The sequence below is a fragment of the Paralichthys olivaceus genome, chromosome 16 (genome assembly GCF_024713975.1).
Source record: "Paralichthys olivaceus isolate ysfri-2021 chromosome 16, ASM2471397v2, whole genome shotgun sequence".
In the NCBI taxonomy this organism is placed as follows: domain Eukaryota; kingdom Metazoa; phylum Chordata; class Actinopteri; order Pleuronectiformes; family Paralichthyidae; genus Paralichthys; species Paralichthys olivaceus.
Genome location: NC_091108.1, coordinates 23,342,556 through 23,366,335, shown reverse-complemented (window position 1 = coordinate 23,366,335; position 23,780 = coordinate 23,342,556). Strand labels below are relative to the sequence as shown.

The 23,780-nt window shown below is 41.0% G+C and overlaps 1 protein-coding gene and 1 long non-coding RNA gene across 2 annotated transcripts; both read right to left on the bottom strand.

The window, feature by feature from the left end:
* Window positions 1-877: 877 nt before the first annotated feature.
* Window positions 878-13,076, bottom strand: LOC138405164 (uncharacterized). The gene is made up of 8 exons (XM_069511731.1): window positions 12,994-13,076; window positions 12,727-12,810; window positions 12,386-12,469; window positions 2,594-11,920; window positions 1,859-2,402; window positions 1,701-1,757; window positions 1,462-1,614; window positions 878-1,319 (listed from the first exon to the last, which is right to left on the bottom strand). The coding sequence occupies exon 4, from the start codon at window positions 8,457-8,459 to the stop codon at window positions 5,400-5,402; it is 3,060 nt and encodes a 1,019-aa protein (XP_069367832.1). The 5' UTR covers window positions 8,460-11,920; window positions 12,386-12,469; window positions 12,727-12,810; window positions 12,994-13,076; the 3' UTR covers window positions 878-1,319; window positions 1,462-1,614; window positions 1,701-1,757; window positions 1,859-2,402; window positions 2,594-5,399.
* A 388-nt stretch (window positions 13,077-13,464) lies between these two features.
* On the bottom strand, window positions 13,465-17,888 carry LOC109645709 (uncharacterized). The gene is made up of 7 exons (XR_011238859.1): window positions 17,766-17,888; window positions 14,668-14,696; window positions 14,195-14,365; window positions 13,961-14,104; window positions 13,783-13,858; window positions 13,648-13,668; window positions 13,465-13,549 (listed from the first exon to the last, which is right to left on the bottom strand). It is a non-coding gene; the product is annotated as an uncharacterized lncRNA (long non-coding RNA).
* Between the last annotated feature and the right edge of the window lie 5,892 nt (window positions 17,889-23,780).

Below are 23,780 nucleotides of genomic sequence, written 5' to 3'. Positions count from 1 at the left end.
CGGACTCCGTTTGTGGCTAGGAGAAGTGTTTAAAGACAAAAAAAGTGGCTGAAAAACGCCCGTTTTTGCCGATTCTCTCTTTAGGGCGAGAGACCTTGAGTCCCATTCGTCGGTTTTGGCCGCGTTTTCGCGATTTTTGAGCGAATTATTGGACGAAATTCTTAGAAAAGTCATAGCACAGGATTCGACGTATTTCCGCATGTTTTTTTATAGGTCTCGAGTATGTGCGACGAAATCTGTGGGAGGAGTAGCGGGACGAAAATTTACGGAAGAAGAAATAAGAATAATAAACCTGGAATGTTCGAGGAATAATAATATAAGTGCCAATGCATTGCATGGGGCTTTGCCCCATGCAATGCATTGCCAGCTGGGGGCGGAGCCCCCAGCTGGCAAGGCACCCATAATAAGTTGGAATGTTCGAGGAATAATAATATAAGTGCCAATGCATTGCATGGGGCGGAGCCCCCAGCTGGCAAGGCACCCATAACTAGAAAATCTCTCCTGCCGAGACATTTTGAATGGGTGCCTTGTGCTCGTCGCCGACGCTCGCGTACAGAGAGACATTTCCTTTAAGACGAAGGACAGAGACCCTGAGAGTCGACCAATTTCAGAGAGAGACTGTACCAGTTCAATAGGAAAGAGAGAGAACCTGAGAGAGACATTTATAAAAGCTGCATTTTGATCTGCAGCCTGATGAGACTCTGATGTTTCCAGTAGTAAGTCACAAAGTCAATGGAAGTGAATTGAACCACACTGCAGATTGCCTTCTTTGTGGCAGGTTTTATTTGTTTTGCCACACTGTAGCTATGCCTACAAATTTCGAACCCAGAATTGCAGTTTACACCATTACAAATAAAACTCAATTCCAGAGAAAGAGTAAGTAAAGCATCTCTCAGTTTATTTGTACAAAGGAATAAATAAATTAAATAAATAACAAAAATATTACACATTGAACAAGAAAACTATAAATTACAAACTCAAGATATACATTGACAACATTTGATAGAATATAACTTCACATTTTATACATTTATAAAAGTTAATAAATTATGATTTGTTTAAAAATATGTTTAAATTTGTATGTATTTGTATTGTACTTTCCCTACATCTATATTTATAAAAACAAAAAAAACAAAAGGGAAATATTCAAAACACTCAAATGAAAACACTACAATAAGCACAATGTTAAACCACATAGTATGCAGCATCAAGAAAGGTTAAGACTTTGCTTTGAGGTAACCATTATGGAGAATGGATACAGTTGGTTTGATGTGCAGCAGAGGGACATCTTGGAAGAATCCAGCCATCTTCCTCTATCCCTGAAAGCACACAAAAGCAAACATCAGTAATGGCAATCTTACATTGTAGTGTGACTCAACTGTATTTGAATTCAGTAAGGAACTCAAAGAAAACACCAGTTTGGCAAAAGATTAAATGCGAGTTGTCAGTCGTATTGTTTACCTTGGGATGTCGCTTCTTCCCTCGAGTTCTCTCAAAGGTTGCTGTTGTTACTTGGGTTCTCACTGATGATCCTCTTGTCCTTCACTAAAGCTATGACTGTACCCATTTTGCTGATCATTGATTCGGCCTCTGTCTCATTTGGTTTTTAATTTTCTAAAAGAAAAAGCATAAACAGAAACTTCAAAAGAGCTACTGTTGGCATCACTTGCGTAATTATTGTTGTTACTGCTTTCCCTTACTGAAACTGCTGGTGTCTTATGACATGTCAGTCTAGATTCTCCCTCCTGTTCTGATTTCTAGTGGGAAAAAGACAAGTTGCTGATGAAATATCTTTGGCAAGTAGTACATCTGATCAACGGTAATGATGCAGTAGTCTTCATAAAGTTTAAGGTGTCACCTCAAGCCTTGTGTTTAAAGCTGATTCTTCACTGGACATGGAAGTGCTGTCTTCACTGATGAACCAGGTTCTTCTCCTTGCCAGCCTCATTTGGGTCCCTCACAGGAACTGGTCATCCTCGTCCTGCTCGTCCTCATGACTTTTTCTCACCATTTCAAGATTATGGCAGTCATATTACAAAAAAAAAAGAAAACAAAACTGCATTACTTTTAATGTTTCAGACCAAAGGGAAAAATCTGAATTGTATTATGTTGAAGAAAATGAGTACTTAGCTTTACGCAGTTTTTCTGCATATGATAACGAGTAGTCAGGCACTACCTCATGTGGGTGTCATGGCATGAGGAAACAAAAGCATTATTAGGCACTGGGCATAACTTCAGCAACTAACTTAAGCAATTAAGAATAATTATCAAAAGGCATAACAACCTTAATAGACAAAGAGGTGAAGACATTTTGTGTGGTGCAGCATTTACCAAATTTCTTCCTCTTTTGAACTGCCATCTCTCGGACTTTGCACCGCTGTAACCGTCTTCACTGTGTGTGGCTATGGAAAAATAAAACAAACATCAGGATACTCAGCATAACCTACAAAACATTCTAGATCTCTCTGAATGAGTTACAAACAATAATTCTCTGGGCATTATATACCAAACAATATGTAGATGAACATTTGACTGAATAAACACCAACAATGATGTCTGTGCATCTCTATACTTATGTTAAACTACTACTTACCTCAATTTCTTCTTTTTGGGCTGCAACTTCTTCATTCAAGCAGCTGTCCCTATCCTTGTCTGCATCTGGATCTCTGGAACTGCATTGCACTGGAACTGCTCCAGGATCCCTCTGTCTCATTTTTTATCTCACTTTGTTTACAGTTACACAGCGTTTGTCAATCAATGTCCACCCAATAGACAACTGTGCCACTATACCACGAGTTTACAATGACTCAAAACACTCGGGTAAACAATATACAAAAAGAAAGAAAAATGAGATTCAACAAATAAAATGAAATGTCAACCTAACAGAACACAAAGGCTAAAGTTAAATTGGACAGACTACTGGCTTGTATGGCGATGTAACGAATGCCATTTAGCCCGCTCAGTAGACGCCCTCAATACCTCTTTGACTTTGTAAAAACACGCCGCTGCCTGAAACGCCCCCTTGGGAGCCAATCCAAACAGCCAGCAAATAAAAGAAATAAAATGTATGGCGATGTAACGTATGCCATTTTGCCCACTCAGTATATGCCCTCAATACCTCTTTGACTTTGTAAAAACCTGCCGCTGCCTGAACCGCCCCCTTGAGAGCCAATCCAAACAGCCAGCAAATAAAAGAAATAAAAAAAATAAAGGTAAATTGGACAGACTACTGGCTTGTATGGCGATGTAACGAATGCCATTTAGCCCGCTCAGTAGAAGCCCTCAATACCTCTTTGACTTTGTAAAAACCTGCCGCTGCCTGAACCGCCCCCTTGAGAGCCAATCCAAACAGCCAGCAAATAAAAGAAATAAAAAAAATAAAGGTAAATTGGACAGACTACTGGCTTGTATGGCGATGTAACGAATGCCATTTAGCCCGCTCAGTAGAAGCCCTCAATACCTCTTTGACTTTGTAAAAACCTGCCGCTGCCTGAACCGCCCCCTTGAGAGCCAATCCAAACAGCCAGCAAATAAAAGAAATAAAAAAGTCACACAATAGAAATAATACTGAACCCAGAGAAGTTAGAATTTAAGAATGTGATTGACCCAGAATCGCAGATGAAAGAATCAGATGTTGATGAATTTTTTAAACCTAACGGTACGCAAAACTGAAGGTAAATTGGACAGACTACTGGCTTGTATGGCGATGTAACGAATGCCATTTAGCCCGCTCAGTAGAAGCCCTCAATACCTCTTTGACTTTGTAAAAACCTGCCGCTGCCTGAACCGCCCCCTTGAGAGCCAATCCAAACAGCCAGCAAATAAAAGAAATAAAAAAAATAAAGGTAAATTGGACAGACTACTGGCTTGTATGGCGATGTAACGAATGCCATTTAGCCCGCTCAGTAGAAGCCCTCAATACCTCTTTGACTTTGTAAAAACCTGCTGCTGCCTGAACCGCCCCCTTGAGAGCCAATCCAAACAGCCAGCAAATAAAAGAAATAAAAAAAATAAAGGTAAATTGGACAGACTACTGGCTTGTATGGCGATGTAACGAATGCCATTTAGCCCGCTCAGTAGAAGCCCTCAATACCTCTTGGAATTTGTAAAAACCTGCCGCTGCCTGAACCGCCCCCTTGAGAGCCAATCCAAACAGCCAGCAAATAAAAGAAATAAAAAAAAATGAAGTTAATTGGACAGACTACTGGCTTGTATGGCGATGTAACGAATGCCATTTAGCCCGCTCAGTAGAAGCCCTCAATACCTCTTTGACTTTGTAAAAACCTGCCGCTGCCTGAACCGCCCCCTTGAGAGCCAATCCAAACAGCCAGCAAATAAAAGAAATAAAAAAAATAAAGGTAAATTGGACAGACTACTGGCTTGTATGGCGATGTAACGAATGCCATTTAGCCCGCTCAGTAGAAGCCCTCAATACCTCTTTGACTTTGTAAAAACCTGCCGCTGCCTGAACCGCCCCCTTGAGAGCCAATCCAAACAGCCAGCAAATAAAAGAAATAAAAAAGTCATGCAATAGAAATGACAACGCCCTGTGACAACTTAGGCTTAAGTAACATGATTATACACAGAATCACAAATAAATAGAGATAAAAATAGTCCAGATAACTTAGACTTAAGTAACATGATTAGAAATGGAGGTAACAACCGTCCAGAGAACTTAAGTTGCATGATTATACACAGAATCATGAATAAATAGAAATAAAAACTGACCAGAGAACTTAGGCCTAAGTAACATGATACTACACGGAATCACAAATAAATACAAATGACAACAGCCCAGAGAACGTAGGCTTAAGTAACACGATTAGAAATGGAAGTAACAACCTTCCAGATTACTTCGGCTTAATTCACATGATTATACACAGAATCGCAAATAAATAGAAATAACAACACATCCATACATTTTAGGCCTAAGTAGCATGATTATACACAAATAAATAGGAATAACAAATAACCCAGAAAACTTGGGCTTAAGTAACATGGTTGAACGCAGCACCCAGAAAAAAAAAATAGTAAATTGGACTGACTACTGGCTTGTATGGCAATGTAACGAATGCCATTTAGCCCGCTCAGTAGAAGCCCTCAATACCTCTTGGAATTTGTAAAAACACGCCGCTACTTGGACCGCCCCCTTAGGAGCCAATCCAAACAGCCAGCAAATAAAAGAAATAAAAAACTAAAGGTAAATCGGACTGACTACTGGCTTGTATGGCGATGTAACAAATGCCATTTTGCCCGCTCAGTAGACGCCCTCAATACCTCTTTGACTTTGTAAAAACACACCGCTGCCTGAACCGCCCCCTTGGGAGCCAATCCAAACAGCCAGCAAATCAACAAATAAAAAAAAGTTACATTCATATATATATTGGCTGCTAAGGTTATCACAGACTTAAAACGCAATAAACTGGACTGTGATAACTATAGTAGGTTTGAAGCACACCACTTTGGAGGCACGTATGTGGCTGAGATACATAAATGTGATCAAGTAGTGTCTGACCTTGAGTTGTTGCAGCTGTGATTATCTGTGTATAGCCTCTTGACTGAAACAGTTCATGAATTGTCTTCTTTCCTTTGCTGAGGAGGTCCTCATTAAAGTCTCCGCACACAATGACAGGCTGGTGATTCATTATGGCAAGAGAGTCCAAGAGATTAGACATATTTGGTAAAAACCTCTCAAGGCTGAAGTGTGGTGGTCTGTACACAGCTGCAATCAGTGCTTGGACTGGGTTCTCCAATTTGACAACTACAAACTCAAGATCAGTCACATTTTGAATGTACCTTCGAGCCTCTGCTTGAATGTGGCTCTTACAGTACACTGCAACTCCACCTCCATCCTTTTTTGCCATGTCTGGATAGTTTGTGTAGGACACATGTCTGCTGCGTGTAAAGATGTTGTATCCTTCTAACTGGAACTGTGGGGAATCAACTGATCCAGACAAATGTGTTTCTGTTATGCAAAGAACATCAGCAAGTCGCAGTTCATGGTGGCACTTCATGTCCTCAATGTGAGAAGGAAGTCCCTGAGCATTGTGGTGTACTAGTGTCAAAGTTTGAGCCGTTTGATCTACTGCTGTGATTTTTTGCAACAGTGGCCTTGTGCTCTGGAAAGATGCTTGTTCCATATCTTCCATTGCAGCTGCGATTTGAGGGTCAGCATAGATTTTCTTTTCATTCAATTCTGTGATGTAAAGTCCTTGAAGTGAGGTTGTCCGGCTGAGGGCAACATAGGACATTCCAGGCTCAAAAACACGCTTCAAGCACACCACTGCAGACTGCATTGTCATGCCTTGCACTTTGTGAGCTGTGCAGGCAAAGGCCAGCTTCATCGGGAACTGCCTTCGGACCACTCCTTTTTTGCTGGTGTATTCTTCGCTCTTTTCGATGTACACCAAGTCATCTGACGGCCCTTTTAACTTTTTGCGGAGTTTTTGTCCCGCGGTTGGATTGTCTAACTTAAGTCCAACCAGTCTCACTGTTGTTCGTCCACTTTCCTCTCTCGTCACAAGGTTGGCAATCGTTCCAAATGTGCCATTAACGAGCCCATCCTCCACATCCAGATTCCTGATCAGCATAACGCGTACACCGTGCGCAGCTTGTATGTTGTCAGGTAAATCTCTTTTGTTTCCCTTGACACCTTTAATCTGGACCATTTGCCCGCTGGGGATGTCCTTCAGATGGTCCTCTGCCTTAATGTTGACAAAGTCAGAATGGAGAGCACTTACGGTTGCAGAATTGTGCGCATCAACCTCTTTGTTTGTTGCAAATATATGCAGGGCACTGGGTGGACAGTTGTTGATGTCAGTGACACGTGTGTTGAGCAAAGCTCTGTCAATCTCACAGAGTACATCTGTCTTTGGTTTGACGCGCATCCTATTCAGCAGTTCTGCAAAAGCAAGATCATCTTTTTGACGCATGATCTGTGTCAGGGTGACCATTTTAAAATTGTCCTTCCATAGGTCAAGCACAGACCCCTCATAGACACAGAGTGGTTTGGCTTTACCTAGGGGTGGGAGTTGGTAGAAGTCTCCTACTGCCAGGACAGACATCCCTCCGAAAGGTTTCTTGTTGCCTCTGATCTGTTGAAATCTCCAGTGGACATAGGAAAACAACTCTTTGGAAACCATGGATATCTCATCGATTATGAGAATGTCTGCATTGGATAGTGTTGCTCTCATTTCATCCAATGCGTTGCCAAGTCCTTGATATGGTGGTTTCAAAGATTTTGGCAGTTTGAGGATGGAGTGTAAGGTTTTTCCAGATATGTTGAATGCTGCAGTGCCAGTAAATGCAGTCAGTAGCACTGCAGGCATGGACATGTCTGCCTGGTCGCGGAATCTGGGGAGTTGGCGCAGAATCTTGGTGGCCTCCTCATATATGCATTTGATTACATGGGATTTTCCACAGCCAGCTCCCCCGGAGACAAAGTAAAAGAATTGGTCTGGATTGTTGCCCCAGACACGCTTGAGGCACCACTCGCGCACAGCGTAGAAAATGGATGCCTGCGTTTCGTTGAGGCTTCGGTACAGCTGTCTAACATACTCTGCACTCAGCTTTGGTGCCTCTACTGCTGGTACAGTTCCATCACGTGTGACTTCATACTCAGGCACGTCGTCTCTCTCATTTTCCTCATTGGGGTCCGATACTGGTCGCTGTTCCAGACACTCCAAATGATCCACCTCAGCCTCTGATGCAAAACGGTTCCATGCATTAAAAAGGGAACCTTCTTCACTGACCTTTTCCAGGGCCTTCTGCAGTTTTTTGCCATGTCCTTCATATCGGTTCTTCATGGCATCCACCAGGTCTTTTACTGCATACTCCCATTTGGTAGCACACTTGTAGTACTGCTCATATGTCGGGTATTGTTCACTTTTGAGGTCATCATTGGATCTGTGTGGCAAGTACAGTTTAAGCAACCTGCAGTGAAACTTCTCTGGGTCTTTCTGTTCTGAGAAGCGGGGAAATCTGATGATTGCAGGTTTTCCTCTAGTTCTTTTTTGAATGAATCCTCTTTCATTCAAAAGGCGAATGGCATTTGGGCCTTCTGTTTGCCGTCCATAGAGTATCCTGTACTCTGAAGCAAACTGAGCCAAAGACATGGTTTCGAGTTCCTCGGGTCTGTCTGCGTATTTCTCTGGTAATCCCGACATCCACACTTGCTCTGTATCAGGAGCCATTTCCTTCAACTTGCTCATGGGAAGACTCATCTTCAGTGCGTTTTCATCAGTCTGTACAAACACCACACTGCGCGAACACTTTTTTAGTGGTAAGCTGCATGTCCGCGCCACAGACTCTTGAGCACTTACCTCTCTGTGCTTGGAGTACGCCTGCATGATCTGCTTCATTTCGTCTTTCTCATTGACGTCTTTTTTACGCACTTCACCGATGACTTGATTGAGCGTCTGAGTCATCTCGTGTTCTGGCTTGGACATGTATGACAACATGTACGCAATGCAGCAGACTTTTTCCCTTTTCTCCCACTTTTACTTGTTGCTGGTTTCTTGTCATCATCATCTTCACGATCGTCTGGGCAAGTGATGATGGTTTTGTCCATGGGTGCTTTAGGATAACCAAATCTGCACTCGCTGCTGCCTTTTCTGCAAGATTTGGAATGATTTCTGCTGTGCATCTGAACCTCGGAGACGATTTTGTGGAGCTCGGGGTCTGCACCTGGGTCAGGCATCTGGCATGTTACGTGCTGGTCGATGAACTTGCACACTTCATCGTCCTTATCCTCTCCAAACTCAGGTGCATCCTTAATCCAAACCACCAAATGGATGTGTGGGCTTCCTCTGGCTTGAAACTCCACTCGATAGAAGTAATCTTCTACTTGACCAATGGGCTGTGCGTCTGACAGGATCAGATTCATTAGCGCATCAACCCTTTTTTCAAACATCCTCATCACAGTGACAGGGTTGCTTCGTAGAATGTCACATTTTGCATTCCAGTCGAGCTGTGAAAAGTCAACACTTTCACCTTGTTGTGCTTTTATGACCTCTATGAACTCAGGCCATCTCATCTCAGCAGCAGAAAATGTAAGAAAGAATGTGGGCTTGCCCACCTGTCTGACCATGGCATGTAAGTCTTTCAGCGCCTTTTCCCAATAAGCTGGAGTGCCTCGGAGAGGTTGCATGAATCGTGTCGCGTCCTTGTTTGTTATCAGTCTTTCAACCTCTTTATTATCTTGAAGCATCCGGCTGGAAATTTTGCGTCCATCTCTTGTGATTGGTTTACCTTTACGCAGTTGAATTGACATGCTGTTTTTAGCAATGTGTGTTTCTGTCACAAACTGCGAGAAGAACAGGTAAGTCTGGTCCATTGCAAAGCGGTTATCTGCTGAGAAAAGCCTTGCATTAAAGTACATGCTTGGGGACACATTAATCTGCCGGACCTCATCCAATGTGTTCTGTCCAGTTGGGAACTGAACAGGGAAGGCCATGGCTTCTAGTTTTGGAATAGCAAAGAAGCCAACGGGTTTGTTACCTTGGGCGGGTGCAATGCTAAATATTCCCTCGCCATATGATAAAATGTCCTGTGCAATGTCAGGTGGCTGCATGCAGGTGTCCAGGGCCAGACCAGGTCTAAGTTCCTCTTTGTCTTTCTCTGGGTCTGATTTGGACTGATCGGCCTGTTCACCGTTTGCTTCAGCCTCCACCGGCTGATCATCTGAGTTGAAAGTAGCACTCTCATCGATGGTTATGTCTTCATATTCTGAGTGCATCTCTTTCAGTGTGTGTAGTCCTGCCAGCACATTTCTCATGTTGACAGTGTAAAAGTACTGATGCCCTTTGTACTTGATGTTCCTTTTCAGTTTGACCTGTAACAGCTGGGCTTCACCGCTGGGTCTTGGGAGACAGTTCACTGTTGCACTTACTTCTGATGGCACACACACAACAGCGCCGTGTACTGCTCTTTGCTGTCCTTTGGGCAATGCAATAATTTTTGCAAAAGGCAGGACTTTGGCAATCAGCTGTCTCTCAAGCACATTTAATTCACCCAACTCTGGTGGGATAGGTGCCAGCTCTAATTCATTAGCCACTGCAATGGATGGCATGCTTCCTCTTCTCAGGTGGCTGTTACAAGTGTGGCAAATCCACTCCTGCTGCCTTTCTTGTGGAACGGTACAAGTAGGCGAGCATTCCGTGTCACAAACGTGAACATAATTCCCTGTTAAGCAACTTGCTACCAAGTGAACGTTTTTGACATATTTGGACCTGTCGCAACGCACAACTTGATTAGCAAAAAGTGCCCTGTGGCACACTGTGCAAACATAGGTGGGGCCATTACGAATTTTTTCACGGAAGGAAGACATCGCAGCTTGCATCACACTGTTGATCACAGGCTGCGGAGTTTGGTGGATTACAATCCTTCTGTATTTCCTTCTTATTCTCAGGGCCCGCTGCAATTTGTGTTGAATGTTAAATGCAGCATTTGTAGCCAGCTTGTCGCTTCTGTGCAGATTACAGCGCCGTATGTGATACAGTCTAAATTCTGTATCATTGCAATACCTGGTTTTAATATGTTGTTTTTGTTTTTGTCTATATTCATGGTCACATGCATATTTTGATTTAACGTACATTTTCTTAGTTTCTCTGACATCAGAATCTGTGTTATATTTCTGGGCCATGTATTTTTTCCATCTGCACCGAAATTCAGGATTTGTCTTGTACCTAAAGACAGTGTTTGATATTTTTTTGCCTTTAACACGAGGATGTGTATAACTAAGTTTGGATGATAACAGCTTTTGTTTGTGGTAATGTTGGTCTTGGGCATATTTAATGCGCATTGCCTGCAGTTTCTTAACGCGAGATTCTGAACAGCGAGCATATTTGTTTCTTTCACATTTGCTTCTGCGAATGGGAGACTTACATGTACGCATTGCTTTTTTGCGACGTTCTTTGTTTAGTTTTGATACATTTTTTCCTGATTTGTTTGTTTGATCTGCCCCTAGATTAAATTCTACATTTTTTGGTTGTGTTTTGCATTCATTTTTCTCCGGGCTTTCAGCTTCCACACTTGGTTGTGCTTGTGGGAGAGCTGAGGAAATCTTTGGCAGGTGCACATTTAGATCAGAAATAACACTAACAGTTTCTGCTTCTGGTATGTAGGAAGTTGTTTGTGACTGCGATTCTGGGTCTTGTGCAATTGAGTCTGGTTGAGGTACAGATGTAGCACTTACTGTTACCTCCACATCAGCTGCCTGTCCAGGACTGCCACTGGAATTGACAGACTGGAAACGAACAGGCACAAACTCATAGCCGGCATAACAACCACGGTCTTTGAACAGCTTGTGCAGGTGGTCGATCAAGTCACAGAGATGATTGAAACTCAGCATAACTGCAGTTCCTTCTGGTTGGGGAAGACCTCTGCCACTTCTTGTGTGAGAGTCAAAGAGTCCATAACGTCCTGATCTGTCACGGAAAACTGCGTAGCACTCAGGAGATACCATAAGTATGGCATGATTGACTTCTGTTGTCAGAGCCTCAAGTTGCTTGGCAAGAGTCAACCAACCAACAGGGGTGTGTTCTGGGGCCTTCACGCAGCCACATCTCACTGAAGACATGTGGACATTGTAGATATCAGTGTCTGTTAGTACCTGCTTCGGCATTTCCTCGACTGTCAGATGGTCACTTACAAAGCTTTTATCTAAAATGAGCTGGTTTTTGATGCCAACATAGAGAGCATCTCCCTGCTGAAGCACTCTGTCGAGGTTGTCTTTGTTGAACCGCAATCCTTCGTTGTGGTATGCCAAAAATGTCAGTGCCATGCAGGTGCACTGATGATTCCTGGAGAATGTGTTGTATCGACCATCATTCTGACTATGACTTGCCCTCACCGTCCACATGGTCCCTCTCTCTTTGTTTGGACCCTCAAACAGTGGGTCTTCATCTGCCCAGGGCTGAAGCTAAACAAAGTATGATATAAAGGATTATTATTAATATTCAATTTATGGGGTTTGTCTTGATACACGTGCACACAAAATGAAAGCGTTCTACAACCTGTTTAGCTGGACCTCCTACGCATTTAAAAAAGGCCCATCTCTATGCTACTACATTGGCAAGGGCAAATTTGAGACAGAGCACTATTAACAGTACACTTTAAGGGTAGTCCTCCTTTTTTTTCAGATGTGTATGTTTCTAAAAAGCCACTGCTGACAATCAATTCATAAGTAACAATACCCAGAGGACAGTTGAAATTATTATATAGTTTAGAGATTTGTATGGGTAACTTTAGTGTGATTTTTTTTCCCCGTCATGAACACTTAGAATGCGTTTTTTTTTTGTTTTGTTTTTTTTTTTAAGTTGAACACATGCAATGTTTTAAGTGTATCCTGTGTCTATTAATTGTGGAGAGAAAAAAGAAACACTACCTTCGTAGCTGAAGAACAGGAGCCACTGGGTGTAGCCGTCTTCCACACATTTCCTGGCTGTGGAGGGTTGTGTTCTTTTGGAAGCTGATGATGTAAAGTTAAATTTGAAGTTTGGCTTCATGTCAAACAAAACAATCACTTGATAATTATAAAACATATATTTTTTTCTGCAAATCAAGTATTTATGACAGAGCCTGTTCAATCAGATTGAACAGACTCTGGGTTCAGGTCATATCTGTGTGTCCACTTTGTCAAAAGTACCGTCTAATAACCCAATACCAAGTTCATGACACATAGTGTATTGTATACATGTTCCACAGTGTGGGGAATAAAAAGCCTACCTCTCTAGCTGGAGAACAGGAGCCAGTAGGTGCATCTCTCCTCCAAAAATGTCTTGGTTGCGGAGGTGTCTGTATTTTGGAAACCTGATGACATGAAATTAAATTTGATTTATTAATGATTTTTTGTCAAACATAGCAGTCACTTGATAATTATAAAACAAATAATTGTATCTGGAAATCAAGTATTTATGACTACTTAACTTTGTAAAATTATAACAGAGTCTGGGTTCAGCCCATATCTCCAATGTGTCAAAAACAAATCCATACCTTTGTAGGTGGAGAATTCACAGGGGTGTGCGAATTGTCCTTTGACCAGAAATGTCTGGCTGGTGGAGGCGTCTCTGCCGTCTGAGGAAAAAAATTATACCAAGTATGTGAAACTCAAGACATTGTGTATTGTATAGATATACTAGAGTGACAGAGACTGTGTGTGTGTGTGTGAGTGAGTGGACTATGGTTTCAGTCATCTGATAACTAAATACCAAGTTCAAGACTGCATGTTGTATGGAAAGTGTGGGAGATATAAAAGCCCACCTTTTTAGCTGGAGAATGGGAGCCAGTGGGTCCATCCGTCCTCCAAGCATTTCTTGGCCGTGGAGAGGTCTGTACTTTGGGAACCTGATAATACATATAACTTATCAATTAATACAAATACATTATCTTAACATTACATTAGGATAATGCTGTCAAATTCAGCTATGTATTTATTGTTTAGGTACCTCTCGGCCAAGACCGGGTGGGCTAACTGTGGCTGGATCTGCCAGGTCGAGCTTTGACCAGCGCACTTTTTGTGCCTGTGACCTCTTGCCCTTCCTCGGCATCTCTGATACAATTTGGGGATAAAAAAAAAAAAGTCTTGTAACAAAATTTTTTTTTTTTGTAATTTCTTTTTAATTGTAATTTAAATACTTAATACAATACCTTCAACCAAGTTTGTCCCGTCTGTGGCCAGTGGATGATGATCATAGGATGAACAGAAAAGGAATGTAAGTGGAAAAGAAGCAAAACAGTACAGTAAGGTGGATAGTTATACATCTATGAATCCAAAATACTCACCAAGATAGAAAAAGATTTGACTGGACCCTGGTTGTCCTCGTCACAGGTGGTCCTGCCTTGGTCGTCACACGTTGGCCTACAATTTGTTAGGTACAAGTTAAGAGTTTGTTACTTGACCGACAGGTGTGCTTTTCCAATTTAATTTGTATAGTGTATATTCTCATCTACTCTAACTTACCGTGAAAATCTGGTGAAGCTGTGAAGGATACCTAGACAGAGAAACTCACAAAATACGTTAATAACAATACAAATGATTTAAACAAAAATATGCAACACTATGAAAATTTCGATGAGCCTGTCTTGAAGATCTTGGGCACAAAACCTGAGAAAGACAATACATTTTCAATTACTCCAGAGTAGATATTAATGAGGACCACATACGACAAAGAATGACATGATCCGCCACACGCACGATGAGGTCAATGAAGGGCTGGACGCTGAAGGTCAATGCAGGGCTGGACGCTGAAGGTCAATGCAGGGATGGATGCTGAAGGTCAATGCAGGGCTGGATGCTGAAGGTCAATGCAGGTCTGAACGCCGAAGGTCAATGAAGGGCTGGATGCTGAAGGTCAATGAATTGTGTCTGTAAAAAAAGTGAGCATAACAGACTTGTAACTAAAATAAAAGTATCATATGTAAACAAATGTAGGCAGGACTTTTAAAATATATTTTGCTTTGAAGAAATAGTGTGCAATCAAACTGAGCTCTATATCATCAAATCACCTGTCATGATTTTATGACGAATGTAATTAAATACAAGCAGTCAAACATGTCTGTAAAAGCATTGCCACTTGTATTGATTTGATACATATACACATAAAAAAATATACAATATGCATTTTCATTAGTATTTTATTCTAGTGACAGTATTCAACCAACACTCACCGGTAAAGCACTGCTCAAGAGCCGTGAATCTGTGAGTGAAATAAATTAAACCATTAATGGCAGTGTAAAATCACATATATGTACACATTGAGTGCTCTCAGACATCTCCAAAACAGTTCTGCTGCATACCAAGTTGCTTAACATATAATATAATCACATAGTTTTCTAGCTTATACATTTCTGGTAGGCTCCATCACACCTACAGTAACAGCAAGTACTGCACATTTTAGCCAAACACCATTGAGAGTAGTGAAATCCAAAAATCATTCACACACACACAAAAAAAAAAAACTATTTAAATAGCAGTCAGGATATAAATTTAGTATTCTCATTAAAAAACTGTGTTGGCAACAATGTCCTCACTTAAAGGTTTAGTGTGTAGAATTTAGTGACACCTAAAAACATGGCAGCCTAAGTAGAGATGACCCAGTATAAATAAGTATAAATGTCACCATTCTAGGATTAAGAAAACAACAATTAGTATAATTTAGATGAAACACACATGTGGAAATATCACTGGGATTATTTTATAATCAATTTTCACCCATCTCCCCTCTCCTCCCTATTTTTCTCTGCTCACCTCAACCGGTCGAGGCAGATGACCGCCCATATTGAGCCTGGTTCAGGTTTCTCCCTGTTAATGAGGGAGTTTTTCCTCTTCAGTCGCCAAAGTGCTACTCATTGTGGGAACTGTTGTTTCTCTCTATATCAATAAGATTTTAAGGTCTTGACCTTCTATGTAAAGTGTCTTGAGGTAATGTAGATTATGATTTGGTGCTATACAGATACAGTTGAATTGAATTTCTACCAATAGACCCCTTTCACATAAATCAAACACACTGGACCTTTAATCACAAACCGTCTGTGCCTACTTTATCAACTCAGTTACTCATAGTGCATTAATAGCTCACAGACTAAAATCACATATATCAACATGTAACTACACTTTGTCTCTATTATATTACATCAGTTTTAGTAACAAGCCAGCAGGTCCCACTTTCCATGCACACACATTTTTACAACGTGAATCCAAACATGCTGCAGAAACACAAAATACCCATGCTCTCAGTAACACACAATGAAATAATTTGCACAAAAAGGCAACACTACCCATAGACATGTACACACAAACACACACACGCGCGCACAAACAACTATAAGTTAATGTTACTTTGGAACTTACTCAGATAAAGTTACTGTGCATTAATAGCACAAAAACTAAAATCACATAGATCAACATGTAACTACACTTTGTCTCTATTATTTTACATCAGTTTTAGTAACAAGCCAGCAGGTCCCACTTTCCATGCACACACATTTTTACAACATGAATCCAAACATGCTGCAGAAACACAAAATACCAATGCTCTCAGTAACACACAATGAAATAATTTGCACAAAAAGGCAACACTACCCATAGACATGTACACACACACACAAACACACGCGCGCGCACACACACACACCTATAAGTTAATGTTACTTTGGAATTTACTCAGATAAAGTTACTGTGCATTAATAGCCCAAAAACTAAAATCACATAGATCAACATGTAACTACACTTTGTCTCTATTATTTTACATCAGTTTTAGTAACAAGCCAGCAGGTCCCACTTTCCATGCACACACATTTTTTACAACGTGAATCCAAACATGCTGCAGAAACACAAAATACCAATGCTCTCAGTAACACACAATGAAATAATTTGCACAAAAAGGCAACACTACCCATAGACATGTACACACACACACAAACACACGCGCGCGCGCACACACACACACACACACCTATAAGTTAATGTTACTTTGGAATTTACTCAGATAAAGTTACTGTGCATTAATAGCCCAAAAACTAAAATCACATAGATCAACATGTAACTACACTTTGTCTCTATTATTTTACATCAGTTTTAGTAACAAGCCAGCAGGTCCCACTTTCCATGCACACACATTTTTTACAACGTGAATCCAAACATGCTGCAGAAACACAAAATACCAATGCTCTCAGTAACACACAATGAAATAATTTGCACAAAAAGGCAACACTACCCATAGACATGTACACACACACACATCTATAAGTTAATGCTACTTGGGGTTTAATCACACTGTCTGTGCCTGGGGTATCAATTCACAGAGTAAAACCACAAAATTAAGCAGCGCTGTGGATAACGGACATTTAACTGTACTTCGGGATAGCTTGGGCTACACGTTAAACATTTCCAACCGGATAACGTCAGTTACGAATTAACAATACAACCAATCCCTCCGCTAGATTACTTGCTTTATCAAGTCAACTATTATACATTAAACTACAACCGCAACCTTCCGCGTCCCGACCATCATCGGGAGTCATGTTGGGGCTAATGCTCGGCTACAATGCTCATCTGGTGTCTGGAGGTGTAGCGCGTATTCTCCGACAAAGTTTAACAGCGAACACAACTCTACGTTCAAACTTCTCGAAGCTTCTCTGCCAACCGTGACGCATACGCCCCCTCCCTCGCCCGCTCACTACGCAAACAGCGTAGACCTACGGCTATTCCTTTAAGGAGCTACGTACCTCATGCAACATGTGCTACTAGCTTAAGCTATCCGTGAAAAACATTCAAACTACACAAAACCCAAATAAAACTAATCGAACCCACCGCGGTTAGTCTCCTAACTGTTCCAAAAACCACTCACAATGACATCTGGTCCAAATAAACCATGAACTCACCGAGTTAGATGAGAAAATAGTCCGGCGCGAAAGAGTTTTTCCACACTGCCACGCCCTACCTGACCGAGGCAAGCTAACGCTACTTAGCATCATGTTAGCTCCCTGTTTTCACTCGTTCATGTAATTAGCAACATAAAATGACCACAGGAATCAAAGATAAGCAGCAGAAAATACAAGACAAGCCAGCAACAATATTTCCACATTTGTCATGAAAGCAACCAGCACAATAACCAGCACATTAGAAACATTTAACAGCAGCAGGTAACAGCATCAACTGCATATTTTACAGTAGTTTAACTTCAATCTTAAATTATGAGCCTGAATTGTATAAGTTAGCATGCTGGCTAAGTACATACTTCAATAGAGAGAGATACATCACTTACCTCAGATGAAGATCAGAGAGGTCGGAGAACGTTGAACCAAAGGTTTTAAGGAAAGGTCAAAAAGACAAGAGCCAATCAGAGGTCTCCTATCGAAGAAGTCCAATCAGATTCACCTGTTATCCATTTCAAATCTAAGCAGCTGGTTGCTATGGTGGGTGAAACACATACTGATATGAGGGAAGTTTTTCTAGTCATTTATTTCAGTAAATACTTTTTTTTACTCTCACTCATTAAGTTCATTTGACGACTACATTTGATATTCATTTGAAATTATAATAATAATGTTAAGAATAATGTTATTTGATACAACTGAATGTTTAAAACTTATGTTGTATTTGACCCTTTTTGACATTTGACAGCAGTATAAATGCTGCAAATGCCATCTTTTAAATGTTCTTGGTTCTTGGTAATATTCAGTTACTATGGGGGGGTGGGGGGGCTTATTTTTACTTTTATTTATATGCTCCAAAATTTAGCAAAAACCACCACCCTCACCCGGATTCGAACCCAGACTCACGTCACATGATCCAAGTGCCTTAACCACTGGGCCAAAGCGGATGGTGGCAAAAACTTTGAATCTAGTAAATTTATAGAGGAGACTTGACCTCTGACAGTCTATGGGGTTGCTATGGTTACTCACTGATTAGATGAGGAACACCTGCTGCGCGCACACTTTGGAGCCAAAAACTGGTTTCAGACCAACCCTCAAACAAAAGCTTCTAACTCAAAATCTATAAGTCGTATCTGAGAAATGAACACATTGTGAGAATCACAAGACTTTGGCCGACGTCCACATATGTTTATATTTAATAAGAGTTAAGAAATGAGACCGTAAGAGCGATTTAGAAATTTAGTTTTCTCATCAGGAATCTTTTTTGGTGATCTCCATTGAAGTCAATGAAAACGGTAGAGGGCGCTGCTCTAGCGCCACTCTTCAAACAAAAGCTTGTAACTCAAAAACTATAGGTCCTATCTGAAAAATGAAAACATTGTGAGAATCCCAAGACTTCCACGAACGTACAGATATGTTTTGGCGAGAAAGGGTTCAGAAATGAGACCGTGGGAGCGAGTTAGAAATTTTTCTTCGTATTTCTCCTTTTCGGACTTTTTTCCCAAAATTAACATGGGAGTCAATGGAGAGGTGAGACCGGAAAAGATTTCTCGGTAAATTGACTCAGCCTAAACTACTGGACCGAGAGATGTCAGAGTGGCATGTGTGCGTAGGAAACAAACTCTACTTTCACCAGATGTAAAAATCATGTCTGTCGGACTCCGTTTGTGGCTAGGAGAAGTGTTTAAACAGAGAAAAAGTGGCTGAAAAACGCCCGTTTTTGCCGATTCTCTCTTTAGGGCGAGAGACCTTGAGTCCCATTCGTCGGTTTTGGCCGCGTTTTCGCGATTTTTGAGCGAATTATTGGACGAAATTCTTAGAAAAGTCATAGCACAGGATTCGACGTATTTCCGCATGTATTTTTATAGGTCTCGAGTATGTGCGACGAAATCTGTGGGAGGAGTAGCGGGACGAAAATTTACGGAAGAAGAACTAAGAAAAACTAGAAAATCTCTCCTGCCGAGACATTTTGAATGGGTGCCTTGCGCTCGTCGCCAACGCTCGCGTACAGAGAGACACATATTATCCAGGTTTACATGAGAGACGGTGAGAGCGAAAGACATTTCCAAATGTTGCTTGATTTTATAATCATGCATGAATCCAGGTCAGTGACAGAGAGACTGTACCAATTTCAGAGACAGAGAGAAACCATGTTATAAGGTCTGATCACTTTGCATGGCATTTAATCTTAAAAATTCAGCCACTTTCAGGCTTCCTGGGAACATTCTGTAACTATTTGTGGATTTTATTTAGAAAATCCAGACTCCTTCAAGCATCCTGACAACATCCCTTAACCATCTGGGGGTTTTATTTAGAAAATCTAGCATCTTTCAGGCTTCCTGGGAACATTCTGTGTCTATTTGGGAGTTTTATTTTGAAAGTCCACTCTTTTTCCGGCTCCCTGGGAACATACTGTAACCATCTGGGGTTTTTTTTTTGAAAATCCAGCGTCTTTCAGGCTTCCTGGGAACATTCTGTAACTATTTGGGTATTTTATTTTGAAAGTTCAGCTTTTTTTAGGCTTCTTAGAAACATTCCTTAACAATTTGGGGATTTTATTTTGAAATTCTAGCTTTTTTTTACTCTTCCTAGGAACATCCTGTAACTATTTGGGAGTTTTATTTTGAAAATCCACTATTTTTCCAGCTCCCTAGGAACATCCTGTAACCATCTGGGGGTTTTATTTTGAAAAACCAGGCTCTGTACAGCTTTCCTGGTAGCATTCTATCACTATGGGGGGGCTTATTTCAAAATAAAGGCCCATTACAGCTTTCCTGGTAACATTCTATTACAATGGGGGGGGCTATTTTCAAAATAAAGGCTCATTAGATGTTTCCTGGTAACATTCTATTACAATTGGGGGGGGGCTTATTTTCAAAATAAAGGCTCTGTACAGAATTCCTGGTAATATCCAGTTACTATGGGGGGGGATGGGGGGGGCTTATTTATACGCTTAAACATAGGCTCTGTTCATGTTTCCTTGTAATATGGGGGGTGGGGGGGCTTATTTTCAAAATAAAGGCTCTGTACAGACTTCCTGGTAACATTCTATTACAATGGGTGGGGGGCTATTTTCAAAATAAAGGCTCATTACATGTTTCCTGGTAATATCCAGTTACTATGGGGGGGGGGGTGGGGGGGCTTATTTATACACTCAAACATAGGCTCTGTTCATGTTTCCTTGTAATATGGGGGGGTGGGGGGGCTTATTTTCAAAATAAAGGCTTTGTACAGACTTCCTGATAACATTCTATTACAATGGGGGAGGGTTGTTTATTTTTATATTCAAAATATAGGCTCTGTATAGACTTCCTAGTAACATTCTTTTAAAATGGGGGGGGGGGGCTTATTTTCAAATTAAAGGCCCATTACATGTTCCTGGTAATATCCAGTTACTATGGGGGGGGTGGGGGGGCTTATTTTTACTTTTATTCATATGCTCCAAAAATTTTCAAAAACCACCACCCTCACCCGGATTCGAACCCAGACTTACGTCACATGATCCGAGTGCCTTAACCACTGGGCCAAAGCGGATGGTGGCAAAAACTTTGAATCTAGTAAATTTATAGAGGAGACTTGACCTCTGACAGTCTATGGGGTTGCTATGGTTACTCACTGATTAGATGAGGAACACCTGCTGCGCGCACACTTTGGAGACAAAAACTGGTTTCAGACCAACCCTCAAACAAAAGCTTCTAACTCAAAATCTATAAGTCGTATCTGAGAAATGAACACATTGTGAGAATCACAAGACTTTGGCCGACGTCCACATATGTTTATATTTCATAAGAGTTAAGAAATGAGACCGTAAGAGCGATTTAGAAATTTAGTTTTCTCATCAGGAATCTTTTTTGGTGATCTCCATTGAAGTCAATGAAAACGGTAGAGGGCGCTGCTCTAGCGCCACTCTTCAAACAAAAGCTTGTAACTCAAAAACTATAAGTCCTATCTAAGAAATGAAAACATTTTGAGAATCCCAAGACTTCCACGAACGTACAGATATGTTTTGGTGCGAGAGAGTTCAGAAATGAGACCGTGGGAGCGAGTTAGAAATTTTTCTTCGTATTTCTCCTTTTCGGACTTTTTTCCAGAAATTAACATGGGAGTCAATGGAGAGGTGAGACCGGAAAAGATTTCTCGGTAAATTGACTCAGCCTAAACTACTGGACCGAGAGATGTCAGAGTGGCATGTGTGCGTAGGAAACAAACTCTACTTTCACCAGATGTAAAAATCATGTCTGTCGGACTCCGTTTGTGGCTAGGAGAAGTGTTTAAAGACAAAAAAAGTGGCTGAAAAACGCCCGTTTTTGCCGATTCTCTCTTTAGGGCGAGAGACCTTGAGTCCCATTCGTCGGTTTTGGCCGCGTTTTCGCGATTTTTGAGCGAATTATTGGACGAAATTCTTAGAAAAGTCATAGCACAGGATTCGACGTATTTCCGCATGTTTTTTTATAGGTCTCGAGTATGTGCGACGAAATCTGTGGGAGGAGTAGCGGGACGAAAATTTACGGAAGAAGAAATAAGAATAACTAGAAAATCTCTCCTGCCGAGACATTTTGAATGGGTGCCTTGTGCTCGTCGATGCCGGCGTTGCTTCGAACACAGAGACATTTCCTTTAAGACGAAGGACAGAGACCCTGAGAGTTGACCAATTTCAGAGAGAGAGAGAGAGAGAGATAGTGTAACAGTTTGAGAGGAAGGAGAGAGACCCTGGGAGAGAGAGTGAGACAGTGAGAGAGAAAGACATGTATAAAAGCTGCATTTTGATCACATGATCCAGAGTGGTGACTGATAGACTTTACCAATTTCAGAGACAGAGAGAAACCATGTTATAAGGTCTAATCACCATCCATGGGATTTCATTTTAAAAATTCAGCCTCCTTCAGGCTTGCTGGGAACATCCTGTAACTATTTGTGGATTTTATTTTGAAAATCCACTCTTTTTCCGGCTCCCTGGGAACATTCTGTAACTATTTGGGCATTTTATTTTGAAAGTCCAGCTTCTTTTAGGCTTCTTAGAAACATTCCTTAACAATCTCGGGATTTTATTTTGAAATTCTAGCTTTTTTTACTCTTCCTAGGAACATCCTGTAACTATTTGGGGGTTTTATTTTGAAAATCCAGTGTCTTTCAGGCTTCCTGGAAACATTCTGTAGCTATTTGGGGGTTTTATTTTGAAAATCCAGCGTCTTTCAGGCTTCCTGGGAACATTCTGTATCTATTTGGGAGTTTTATTTTGAAAGTCCACTCTTTTTCTGGCTCCCTGGGAACATTCTGTAACTATTTGGGGGTTTTATTTTGAAAATCCAGCATCTTTCAGGCTTCCTGGGAACATTCTGTAACTATTTTGGAGTTTTATTTTGAAAATCCAGCATCTCTTAGGCTTCCTGGGAACATTCTGTAATTATTTGGGGGTTTTATTTTGAAAATCCAGCATCTTTCAGGCTTCCTGGAAACATTCAGTAACTATTGGGGCATTTTATTTTGAAAATCCAGCATCTTTCAGGCTTCCTGGAAACATTCTGTAACTATTTGGGCATTTTATTTTGAAAATCCACTCTCTTTCCGACTCCCTGGGAACATCCTGTAACCATCTGGTGGTTTTATTTCGAAAATCCAGTGTCTTTCAGGCTTCCTGGAAACATTCTGTAACTATTTGGGGGTTTTATTTTGAAAATCCAGCGTCTTTTAGGCTTCTTCGGAACATTCTGTAACTATTTGGGAGTTTTATTTTGAAAGTCCACTCTTTTTCCGGCTCCCTGGGACCATCCTGTAACAATCTGGGGATTTTATTTTGAAATTCTAGCTTTTTTTACTCTTCCTAGGAACATCCTGTAACTATTTGGGAGTTTTATTTTGAAAATCCACTATTTTTCCAGCTCCCTGGGAACATCCTGTAACCATCTTGGTGTTTTATTTTGAGAAACCAGGCTCATTAGATGTTTCCTAGTAACATTCTATTACAATGGGGGGGGGGGGTTATTTTCAAAATAAAGGCTCATTACATGTTTTCTGGTAATATCCAGTTACTATTGGGGGGATGGGGGGGGCTTATTTATACACTCAAACATAGGCTCTGTACATGTTTCCTTGTAATATGGGGGGATGGGGGGGCTTATTTTCAAAATAAAGGCTTTGTACAGACTTCCTGATAACATTCTATTACAATGGGGGAGGGTTGTTTATTTTTATATTCAAAATAAAGGCTCTGTATAGACTTCCTAGTAACATTCTATTATAATGGGGGGGGGGCTTATTTTCAAAATAAAGGCCCATTACATGTTCCTGGTAATATCCAGTTACTATGGGGGGGGTGGGGGGGCTTATTTTTACTTTTATTCATATGCTCCAAAATTTAGCAAAAACCACCACCCTCACCCGGATTCGAACCCAGACTTACGTCA

What these genes read in the sequence shown, in the direction of transcription:
- LOC138405164 (XM_069511731.1), bottom strand. Translation starts at nt 8,459, where the DNA reads ATGTTGTCATACATGTCCAAGCCAGAACACGAGATGACTCAGACGCTC.